This window comes from Mesitornis unicolor, unplaced genomic scaffold, assembly GCF_000695765.1.
Source record: "Mesitornis unicolor isolate BGI_N332 unplaced genomic scaffold, ASM69576v1 scaffold8831, whole genome shotgun sequence".
NCBI lineage: Eukaryota > Metazoa > Chordata > Aves > Mesitornithiformes > Mesitornithidae > Mesitornis > Mesitornis unicolor.
This window is the reverse complement of record NW_010161653.1, coordinates 2,989-15,247: the sequence shown is the minus strand read 5'-3', so window position 1 is coordinate 15,247 and position 12,259 is coordinate 2,989. Positions and strand designations below refer to the sequence as shown.

The window sequence follows — 12,259 nt, the reverse complement described above, 5'->3', positions numbered from 1 at the left end:
CGCTCTTCCTGTTCACCAAGTCCAGCGGTTTCCACAGGAACAGGCTGGAAACAAGGAAGTAACACAAGCAACAGAGTCAACCATTTACTCATGTCCTCTGTGCCAGGAGTCGGTGGTAAACCTTTCCCTCACAGGAGCTGCCCTTGGCCAGGGGGAACCTCTTATATAAGAGGAGCTGGATCTCCCACTGCTTTACCACATGCCAACGCCTTCATCATTATGTGTCAGATCTACTCATGCCTTTGCTGTGTTTGCAGCCAAAGGGCCAGCTGAGAAACCCAGGAGCAGTTCCTGCACAGAGGATCCACCAGCCAGACTGAAGAGCAGGAGATTAATGCACAGGTAAAAGACAAGTCACAACTGGTAAGCACGGGACACGTAGAAATGCAGTTATGCCTTGCCTCAGTATCTTGGAAATGTACACAACCAGATTTTTACGAACAGCATCTAAATTGGTGCCTGCCAGATTTTGTTCACGAGAAATTTTATGGCTACTTCTCACAGGCACAGTGAAGAGCTAAACACTAGGTTTTGAGATTCGTGCAAGGCAGAACCCATCAGTCCCGGATTTGCGGGCACAGTTTTGGAGGCAGAGCTTTGCCACTCAAAAGCCGCCTCACCATACTCACTGAGTCTTCCCCCATTCTGGGATTTCAGTCCTCCGCTCTACTCCCCTGGATCAATGTGAGCCTACCTAGCTGCCCGGCAAGGAACGGCTTTGGCTTTGCTCAGCAGGGAAGGGGGAAGGCTACCGTCTGGACTGAGCAGCATGTGAGATGCTGCAGAGACAGTGCTGTGAATCCCTCCTTTGCAAAGACAAAGGAAAGCGGACTGCCGACTGCTTTGCCTTCTGCATCTGCATCGAGAAACAAGAGCTGCCCAGGCCTCTTACCTTGCTGACGTGTTCAGCCATGGTGTGGTAATTTAGCCCAGCTTTGGACTTGAATTGCTTTTTGCAGTGCTGACACTTCAAGGCATCCTGCAGCTGAAGGAATTAAAGGTAAGTCACTGTGGAGACCATAGTCCACTGTGTATTTTTCCACAGGCTGCTGCTGCTCGTCTGTAAGCCCCACAGATAGCTGTTGGTGCAGCAGTACCCAGTGGTGGGACCCAGCAAGCATCACAGCATCTTTGCCCCCATCCCAATCCTAAATTGCAGCTCAGAGTTTTTTCTCTGTTGTCCTGGATACTATAATCAAACCCACATGCTCCAATTTTTGGAAAACATTCGATTTTGGATGTAGATTTAAGGCCCCACTGGCTGGAAACATCTGGACCTGGTGCCTTAGCCTTCCTGTTAAAGGGTTAGGAAAGAGAAGATGCTTTGATCTATCAATATGTTAGTGGACTGTGCTCTGCAGCCCTATTAACTACAACAGATGCTAGCATATGATACATTTTCTTGGTGCCTAGGCTGTTTGAAATTAAGATGCTGCTGGACACGATCACAGTAGAGCACTTCCTGCCTTGTACTGCTCTGCTCTTTGACATGACTTGGCCTCCTGAGTGACTGGGGAGATGCATTAAATGCACACACCAATGTACAGGGGGAACTTGCAAAAGGAGTAAACAGATCAAGACTTTTGCTGGGGCAGGTACCAGAATTTATTGATGCTCTGGGCATCAAGAGACAGGATGTCTCAACAGAGAACCAGTGCCTGGATGGCCATGGCCGTTCCTGCTCCTCCTGCCTGGCTGATGCTCCACCTTCACCATGTCCTTCAACCAAGCCCAGACTAGAAACTGGAGATAGAATGAAGACAGAGCTGCAAATCTCTCCTCATGCTGGAGCTCTGGGTAAATGAAGAATAAACTCACTGGAGCCACTTGTACCTGTGCTCCCATTGGTTAAACTTGTTCCAGACTCAAGTGCTTGATCCTAACGAAGTGGATGCTAAAAGATCCTTGACCCATCAGATGACAATGTCAGCCAATTTGGGGTTTACTCCTCTGGTCAACACTGAAGAACATGCCATGTCCATATTCTAACAAGCCCTGCCACCTGGGACACTAGGAGAATATACCTGCCCTCATCTCCTTCGGGACCAAGCATGTTACAACCATCTCCATCCCTTATTTCCTTTCCAAAACTGAAGGAAACGGGGCACACTGCTTAATGATAAGCAAGGAATGGAGGAACCAATTTCTGTTGTTTTACAAGAGTTTCATGAGCCTGCATATCTTTTTCCAATTGTCCAGCTAAGAAATACTTCAATCATTAAAGTGGAGAGCAAGCTGAGAGGATGGCTGCACTCCAGGGTCACTTCTGATGGGGATACCACGTGTCTGTTGCAGTGGGACCTTGCTAAGGACATGCCATAGGTTCACCTGAGAGGTGAAATGCTGCGAGCTATGGTCACACACACAGAGCTTGGGGACTGTCCTCTCTGGGCCACAGGCTACTCTGGAAGGGACACTGCAAAGTCCCCCAGCTCCTGGAGGGGCACAGCCAGCCCCAGCAAGGACCAGGTCTTGCTGGAAAGGGTGACAAAACACCCATCCTGAGGGCTGGAGCCCCAATTAGTCAGCTGCACATCCACAGGCCTATTTATAGCAGAGAGGACAGGCCTGGCTGCTCTGACAGAGACACACTCAGCAGGGCCGGCTGGCCGTGCAGCCCGCGTGGAGCCTGCCTGGCCTGGGAGATGCTCCAAAGCACAGGAGAGACGAGCAGTGATGGCCAAGATCCCCACTCCACTGAAGCCAGGAGGACGTCAGAGGAGGCAGGATTCTGCCTGGCATTGATGTAGTACAGGGTTTGAAAGGGAGAGCAGCCTCCCACTGCTGTATAAATAGCGAGGCAAAGGCTGAGGAAGCATTTACAGAAAATGAATGTGGAATCAAAGCCGAGCCACATATTTTCAAAGCAGGAGGCATCGATCCCACGTTGGCTTTCTGTGGTGATGGCTCTGCACTGCACCAGGTGACGGATGAAGATGTAATCCCGTGCACTGATGGATGGCGGTGTGGCAGAGAGACAATTTTTCACCACACCATTACTGAACTCCTGTGTCTTGACAGCCTGCCTGAGCACATCCGAGCTCAGTGTCTCCCTGAGACGTGCTCTCATTCAACCACAATTTATCTGGCCTAATGCAAGGCACGGCACACAGTGAAACCCCATAGCTAGGACTCCGGAGGAGGCCAGATTAGAGACAACCTCAACAATCTCTCCAGCCTTAAAACTATTCATTTCGCTACTAGAAATACTCAGCTCTGCTGAAGACACTGGGACAAGGGGCTCAGACCACAAAGGGATTCAGAATCACTGAGAGTTGGGTGTTCGAATCCCTCTGAATTGATGCAAGGCAGCCAGTTCTCTGAAGATGTAGAATAGAGTCACAGAATCATTAAGGTTGGAAGAGACCTGTAAGGTCAAGTCCAACCATCAACCCAGCACATGTCCAGCAAGTGCCCTATCAAACACAGCCCATTACTGGTCTTAGGAGCACCAATATACATGTATGAGTGGCACATGTACACATCCATTCTGATCTAAAATCCCTATGTGCATGATTGAATAAAGCAAGCCCTTACTTTCTGGCAGACGTCCATGTGCTTTTTCAGCCCCACAATAGTTTTCCTGGTTATAACACTGCAGGTTGGACAGGCAACTTCTCCCTTCTCGCTGATCTCTCGCTGCCACTGGTCCTCGGGGTTTGCTGGTGAGGGAGAGCAGAGAAGTGTTACACCCAGCCACAGAGACAGCAACCTGTCTGGCTGCTCCCTGTTGTGAACCTTGGTTTGCTACACTGAAAAGCCCTGAAGTGGGGAAAGTTCCTGATGTTAAAAAAAAATAAAATACAAATACTCTTAGCATGGGCCAAGCCAGGCACAAACCACGTTTCCACTTGCAGTTCCACCTGCCCCACAGCTCCCACAGCTGCCTGAGCAAATTGGGCAACTGGGCCACTTTATGTGGAGTTACCTGACCCACTGGCACTTCATGGGGAAAAGGAGGTTCAGCTTTCTAACCCCACTGGTATCCTGCACACTGGGAGTTGAAGCACGATGATGCCCTTGGCCACCTCGTCTTGCCCTGTGTGGAATAAATCTCCCTTGCCAAATAAAACAATTAGCGGGAGTGAAACAAAGGTGAGCGTCTCGGCTCCATCCGGACATGTGCCTGGAAAGCTTCCCTGGCACTCCTCTTCCCTGCAGACACACAGGCAGTTAGTGGAGTGCTAGCTCCCAGGCATCTGTTTATTTGAACGGCTGTGGCCAGAGTAAAAAACACCCGAAATAAGAGAGATGTGGGGCCAAAACCTGCTCCCAGGTCCAGAGTTCACGCTGCGTTCTCAGCAGAACAACACTGGGCTTCCAGCAAGGGAAGCCTGGGCTGAATAAAATCCACCAAGTCTGTTTATTTGGATGCTTTTGCGCGGCTGTGAGATCAGAGAGTCATTTATTTGAAACTGAATGCAGTGGAAGGCATTGCAGCTGTGTTTATGTTGCACATCCTGCATTCCTCCTGCTGTCAGAGCTCCCAGGGAAAGTCAGCAACCTGTGCTAGGGCATAGGCTGCACCTCGGAGACTTAGGGAAGACGTAATCACGCTTAGGGAAGACATAATCATGCTCAGAGTTATGCACTGGCATCTTTCATGGAGATTATGTTATAAAAATGCCATCATCCCAGACACTGACCCAAACTGTGGTCACAGTGAAGCCAGGTGGAACCAGGATTTAGCTGATAACTTCCAACACTTGCAGCAGTTTGTCCTGGCAGTGAAGCGAAGCCTTTTGCGTTATCATTTGCGGCTGCACCAGTATTACAGGAGCAGTGGTTGTTCCCACATCTGTGCTAAACCTTGAAAGGGCAGGAGTTGCGTGCTCCTACTTCTGTTTTTGGTGAGCAAAAGCAGCCCAATCTGCTAGAAAACTCAGCCAGCAAACAGCCTGCTGGGCTGGGAGGGGTGCAGGAACCACTTGTGAAGGTAGGGACCATAGCACCTCGGAGCAGAGCACAGGACTGACCTGGTAAGCAGCTAAGCTGCACTCAAAGCTGCTGCCTGTACTCTGCCTTTGCCAGACTCACCTGCTGGCAGATGAACAGCCGTTTCCTTCTTCACACCAGCTCCTGGAGGTTTCTTTTTCAGCTCCTCCACGTTGCTGCTCCCCTCCAGCTTCTTGGCTCGGTGAGCTTTCGCCTTGTCCTCTGCTTTGACAAGACCTGGAGAGAAAGAGGATTTTATTCAGCATGTGCTTTAACAGCAGGGGAAAAAGCAGATCTCTACGTCTGACCCAGGGACGCTGAGCTGGCTGGAGGTCTGGCAAGGTCAGCCCCACAAGGGTCCATATGTCCCTGAATTTGTTGGTCATGTCTCTTGCAAACCCAAGGTCTGAATGGAAACAACACCCCGGGATGGGCTGGTGAACCCCTTGTCTCTGGGGAGCAAGCCTGGAGAATGTAGGCAAATGCTTGCCCAATCTTCATTCTCCATTTGAGGTAGTGGGTCACCATAGGGACCAGCTTATTCTTGATGAACAGACATTTCAGTCTACAGCAGTGCCTCTGTGGGGAAGTTAAGGGAAACAATCTCAGACTTCCAAGGAGCCAGGGGACAAGAAATCGCAGAGACCACATCCAGTCTGCTCTTCGGTAAGTCTTTAATTCCTTCAAAGCCATTAGTGCCTCTCTCCCAAGTGCCTCTTGTACTGGAAGGGGCTGCCTCCTGCAGTGCCTCGAAACCCATTTTTTATTTCCCTGATTGAACATATACCACAGCCAGTCCAAATCCAGCTGCTCTCATGGCAGGGATGCTCCAGGTTTCCCCCTGCTTTTCCGGCCCAGCCAAGTGTATTTACGGAGCACGACCACAGTCCCACTCGCTCTTGCTTTGTCAGGCTGAAGCAGCCAACTCCTGAGCCTCCTTTCAAAAAAAACTTTCCAGTAACACATTTCTTTCCTCTTAAATTCATTTTCCTGAATGTGGGCGACCAGCAATGGAGACTACGTCTGAGGGACGGATGCGTCACCCAGCCTTTCTACGCAGCAGAAATCCTTTTGACGCTATTGGGAATGCTGCAACATCGCAGGATGGTGGGATGACGATGAGATGACGTTCCTCATGTCTCAACTGTGTCAGCAGCTCATTACTCTTCTGTTACAGCTGGACGTACCCAGATCTTTTCTCTTCTTTCCTCATTTCCCAGCGACAGACTCTCGAGCAGAGCAGGAAGGATTGTTATCAGTGCCAGCTCTGCTGCTGCCTTTCATTCCCTTTCAAACACACTCATGGTAAAAGGCACCAGCTCCTCCAGCGTGACATCCCCAGGCTCCGCATATCTCTGCCACACAGAGGGGGGGACGCTACAACCCTACAGCTGACCACAGTCATCCCTGTATTACCTTTCAGTCCAAACGTCCCCGAGATGGATGGCTGCTCCCCCGTAAATTTCTTAGGGGTTTTCTGTTTCCTTCCTGACTCAAAAGAGAGAAACAGAGAGAGAGATTTGGTCAAATAACTGTACTGCTGGAGGGCTTCAGCAGTCCTAAGGTAAGGGGGGACACACACTCTTTGACAGGAGGCTAAAGGTCTGTGAAATACAGGGCTGTCTAATGAAGCAGCCACTCACCAAACAGTAACAGGATGCTGCTTCCCATCCTACAAAACCAGGAAAACTAATGCTATCCACGGCCAGTTCAAAGACTGGAAGTGGTGGCTCTGTCTAGTTGCAAAAGCTGTATGGGATGCACAGTCTCAGCAGCTAAGGTGGGTGGTGGTGGCTCACTTTGGTGTAGCATAAACCCATGCCATCATGGAGACAACCATGGCCCTGTCTGCCAGCTCCACAGTGGCAATGGACAGAGTGAGCCTCCTTACCCTGTCCTAATACTTCAGGAAAACACATTTGCCAGATCCACCCTGGTTTAAACTGCAAGACTCAGTGAGGACAGATGGGCTGATACAGCAGCTTGCTACGCTGCAGGGAATTCAAACCCATTTCCAAACCTATAGGTCATACAGAAATACCTCTGTCCCAGCTGCAATCTGCTTTTAACTCTCAGTGGAACTCACTGTTGCAAGAAACCAGTGGGTAAATCACCAGGATGTTGAAAAAAAGCCTTGGATACATTCAGAGACACTCGCAGCAGCATTGGCTGGAGCAGAGCCCCTTCCCACAGGCCACCCCTCTCTGGGCTCCTGAATAAGCACAGCCCCAGGCTCTAATCTTACTGTGCTTCATCCTCTCAGGGTCTTCCTCCTGCAGCGAGGCCTGGCTGCCCCCCTGCTGCACAGCATCCTTGCCGCTCGAGGATTTTGCCGTGGGGGTGGCAGCTGCCATTGCCTCAGCCGCTGCGATCTGAAACTCCTTGCTCTCCCGGCTCTCTGCCAGGCACTCGCCATTCTCGGTGTGGTCCTGGGCCACGGCTTTTTCCATCTTTGCCTGTTTGGGATGGATGGTGGGGCAAGCTGAACTCTCAGCAGCTCTAGGGCAAAGCACAGAGGGCTTGTTTAAAGAGGGGTTGTTAGACAAACGCCCTGACACCTCTCCCCGCTCCCCAGCCCAGATCATGGGAATGGAGGCAGGCACGTTCCCCTTCTCCCAGCCATCCCTATGCCACCACCACACAGCCCAGCCACAGCATGGTACCTTTTCTTGCCACTGCTCTTCCCAATGGCCTTCGGCACTTTGTTTTCTGCTTTGCTGGTTGGCACTGGCCGGTCCAAGTGATTCCAGAGCCGATGCTTTTCTAGCTGGGTTTTGGAGGTGAAGGCAGCTTCACAGTATGAGCATGAGTACGTCAGCTTCTCTGAGATCGCGCCCTGTGTGGAGCAGTGAGACAGAGGCAAGCAGATGCATCAGACCACAGAAGGGACAGGTTTTTTCTGACACAGGCATTGACAATAATCATGTGTAACCCTTCTGCCTCTCCGAATGGTCCATGATCCCCCCAGGACAAACCTCACACTGAGCTGGAGAGACACCAGTCCCTCTCGTGTACACCTCACAAATTGTCCCTGGCCCATCTGTGTCCTCCCCATTTAATCTCACATTTTTTCCTGGGGTTTAAGACCTGAGAGGGGTCTGTAAATGGTAGTGTAAGAACTGACCACTGGAGAGGACAGACAGCCCTCCACTCTCCTTACCCCTTGGCAGCGCTGATAGTGGTACTTCAAGCCATAAATACTGGGGAACTCCAGCCAGCAGCCTGAATTGGGACATTTCACCCTGGAGTGTGCTTTGAATTCGTCCTTCCACTGGTTCATCAGGGGGAGCTGGGAACAGGAGAGACAAGAGACACAGCTAAGCAAAGTGCATTGCATGCCTGGGTGTGAGTTGGTGCATCCTGAGGGGGCTGGGGGGCACACGGGACCTCCAATCATTCCTGTCCACCCCTTCCCACCACGCAGCTGCAAAGTGGACCCCAGGGTTGTGTTTCAGTGCAGCACCGCTCTCTCCAGCGAGGGGTGCTGGGACAGAGCTGCAGGCTCTACAGGCTAATGATTCCTCACGAGAATTTACCTTGCCGTGCCTCCTCGAGTGCACGCACGCTCCTGGCCAGGCTGGGCAATAAATCAGGCCAGAAGTCGTCTGGGTGATTTAATCACTCCACATTTCATCTAGTCAGTAAATCACCCCATGCCCATGCTCTCTCATGACAAACTGCTCTCTGTGTTGTCCACGCTGCCGTGCTGGAATTAAACCGCACAACTCTGCGGGGAATAAATCACCCCTTCACTGGTGCTGCCAGATCATTAGCCAAACCTGGTGTGGTTGTGAGAGAAACCAGCTCATCTGCGAATAGCCCCGGGAAGGGAAGATTGGAGGGAGGGTACTGTTCCCACCAGGGTTTTCGAGGATGCTGGGTGCTGGCATGGAGGGGATTCAGGTGCCAAGATGTTGCTGAGTCCACGATAAGGCTGCTCTGAAGATTAAACCACCAGGAAGGCAGGTTTAACCCCGGAGCGGGGCTGGCTGGAGTGCACGATGCAGCAGGATGTGGAGGGCAAGGCAGGGAGTGAGGCAGGGAAGGCATCGGGCATCAGAGCACATGGGGTCTTACAGGGATGTCTTTCAGCGCCTGGTTCTCAGCCTTGGGTCGTCCTTTCTTCCTGCCTTCAGTTTTGTCACTGGTCGCATTTCCTGCAAACAGATGCAGCACACGTCTCCCACTGTCCGGCCAGCCGTGCCAGAGCAGCTGCCATGCCAGCAATCCTGCTGCTCAGCCGGCTCCCTCGGGGTCTGCTTCAGCTCTTCCACTTGGGTTGGAAGAAATCTTGCAACAACTGCGCTACTTAGCAAAAGAAATCTGCGTCCAGGTCAGCACGCTGGGCCCTGGGCAGGCTGTCAAGCACAGAAATCCCCCATTTCCTTTGCACAGCACAAGGGATACAATAAATGTGGTAAGTGCATGGGGAGCAGCAGGGATGGGGGTGACCAGGGGCTGAGGACAGGGCAAGGCAGTGCTTGGGGGGCTCGGGTAGAGAGGAGAGGCCATGGGGACACCGTCATGAGCGGTCACGGTTCTGTGTGTGCTCAGAGCAGACTCTTGTGGCATCCTGAGCAGGGGATGGACGCCAGCAGGGCAGAAATGTCCCCAGTTCAACCAGACACTGCACATGATGGGGCACACCAAATAAAAACACATTAAACTGCCAAGCCCCAGACCAGACACTCACAACAGCAGCAATTTCACCTCCTTCACACCCAAAATGGACTGAGCAAAGCAAAACACGACAACTTTCACCAGGCTTTATACACAGAGGCTGAGGGCAGTTTGCCACATCAGTCCACTTTCACATCCTTCACACCCAAAATGGACTGAGCAAAGCAGTGCAAACACGACAACTTTCACCGGGCTTTATACACAGAGGCTGAGGGCAGTTTACCACATCAGTCCACTTTCACATCCAACTTCCCATCACTCCAAGCTGGAAAGGAGCACCATGGTCACCCTACGGGTCTGGAAAGCCTCGCAAGACCCTGCTCCCTTCACTCAGCACCATCCCCACATGGCTCTGTGCTCCCAGCAGACCTTATGCTGCATTTTGAGGGATAACCTTTAATTTTAAATTATGATGGGAGTCAGTGTAACCCAAAGAGGAGCTGGACAGATGTGAGTGGCCAATGGGAAATGTCATGTACAGAAGACTGAGATCTGGGACAGCTGAATGAATGGGATGGGAATAAAGCCATTTACTATGAGAACAGAAATAAGCCAAAAAGCCAATGGACTTGAGGCTTCTCTGGACCAAGACCTGGCTTAGAAAGGATGCTCCCTGCACCAACCAGGCTGCTGCATCCGAGGGGGGCCAGCAAGGTGACTGCAGGAGAGGCCCGTCTCCTTGGTCTGCATCAAGCTTAATTCACCCGAAAAAAGTGAGCCCTGGCAGACATTTCCACCCCCAGCACTTTACTAGGGAGAAGCAATGAAATATCTTCATGACCAAGTATCCTTCACCCCTCCTCACTGCTTTCAGTTCATGTAAACCAGAAGGAAAGTTTAAAAAATGGCTTTAAAAATGGCTTTTTGACTTTTAAAGGCGCTGATAAGATGCGGCACAGCAAAAAACTCTCTCTCTGATGCAGGTATGTTCATACTGCGGCCAGCTGGAGTTCATTCCCCTTAGCAATAAGTTACACCCCTCTGCTAGCAATTACGGCTTCAACCAAGCGGCATTTGGGAAACATTTAGGGCACACACGTTTCCCCGCTGATTTTGAGTGCCTGGTCTGAGATGCATCTCTGGGCTCTAACCTCCACCCTGGGTGCGGGCATCCCTTAGCACCCAGGGTCGCCGTTAGCAAGGTAAAGGCAGTGAGAGGCTCTCTGTGCCACAGAGGGGATCTGCCCAGCATAAGCGGAGAGGAGAAAATAAAGTATCCTTGGGCCTGGAGATTCCTGGATAGAGAAATCGGCAATCCATCAGAGTGACAGCCCTTCGCAGGCGGGTCCCCCGGGGCTCGTACGCTCGCAAGCCTCCATCCCGGGGGCCGCGACACGGGAGGCAGCAGATGGTCTGAACTCATTTAAGCCTTTCCATCCTTTGATGTAACACTTAGCTACCAACACGATAAATAGGCGGTGAGACACCCATCTCATTAAGCCAGACGCACGCCCCTCGAAAGGGAGAGCCCATCGCCATCCCTCCCCTCCCGTTCCCAAGGAATGGCTCTCTGCAGCTCCCAGGGCCTGGGACATTTTGGGCCCTCACCCGATGCACTCGCACCCCCTCATTTTGGCAGCCACCTCCCAACCCCCGGGCTCATCCTCTCTGTCCCATCCACCTCCATGGAAAGAAAAACCCAGCTCCTTACCGAGCTTGGGCAGCTCTGTCGGCGGGTTTATCCTCGTCTCCGTCCTGCTTTCCCTGCTGGCAGCGGGTTTGTTAGAGCCTGCGGTTTTCTTTCCACCTTTACAGGTATAGGAATCCGCCATCTCTGAAAGAAGCAGGGGAAGCGTTAAAATTCACTCCTCGGAGCCGGGAGCAACACATGCTGCAAGCACGGCGAGCTGCTGGGCAGGGAGGGAAATTAGAAAACTGTCATGCAGATTAAAGGCTCCCACAAAGAGAAGAAACGGGACGTGTTTCCGAGTATTTGTTCTATGGTCGAGCAACGCCACAGACATGGCTGAAAAGCTGCTTTCATTATAGGCTGGCTTCCCCTCCACATATAACGGCAAAGACTTTATTAAAAATTATGGGCTGACTTTGCCCAGGGAAGTAGCGAATAAATGGGTTTTCCTCTTCGTTTATTTCTCTGCTTTCATTTAAAACACCAAAAGAAAAAAAAGTGAGTTTTAATGAACAGATGCAGTGATAAATTTCCAATTTTCCTTATTAATGGGAAACTGTTATGAACTGAGAATTGTTAACGTTATCTGAATTTTCCGTATTAATAATTCAATTTGGCTTCTCTATAAATAATGAACATCAGGAATTATCGCAGAAGGGCCATTCTTGCTCCCAACAGAAGCGGGCAGCAGAACACCCCTCCACTTTGGTGCTGCCAGGATGAAGCATCCGGCTTTCCTCACCTTTGTTTCAGGTACCTTCCTCCGCTCCCAAAAGCACAAGCAAAGACAGGGCTGAGGACAGGGGCTGCGTCAGGAGATGTCATATAAAGCCCTGGGGGAAAGGAGTCCTCCAAGCCTCCACAACGAGAGCATCGAGCCCTTGGGAGGTGATTCCCTCGACCACCACAGCCTTGAGACCTTGGTGGGGACGTGATGCTGATGCTCAGCCAAGCACCAGGAGCGTGACAAAGGGAAGGACCAATGGGTGCCTTGTTCACCTTTACTCGACACTT

The 12,259-nt window shown here is 51.3% G+C and overlaps 1 protein-coding gene across 1 annotated transcript in view; it reads right to left on the bottom strand.

Moving 5' to 3' along the window:
- The window catches only part of ZNF512B (zinc finger protein 512B), a gene marked incomplete at its 3' end in the record, with an annotated part of 21,868 nt that extends 10,481 nt beyond the window's left edge, over positions 1-11,387 (bottom strand). Inside the window, 10 exon segments of the mRNA XM_010193396.1 lie at positions 1-44; positions 893-985; positions 3,538-3,662; positions 5,038-5,172; positions 6,352-6,423; positions 7,181-7,434; positions 7,599-7,771; positions 8,096-8,224; positions 9,013-9,092; positions 11,267-11,387. The exon segment at positions 1-44 is cut by the window's left edge and continues 1 nt beyond it. Coding sequence (XP_010191698.1) covers positions 1-44; positions 893-985; positions 3,538-3,662; positions 5,038-5,172; positions 6,352-6,423; positions 7,181-7,434; positions 7,599-7,771; positions 8,096-8,224; positions 9,013-9,092; positions 11,267-11,387 — 1,226 coding nt within the window.
- Between the last annotated feature and the right edge of the window lie 872 nt (positions 11,388-12,259).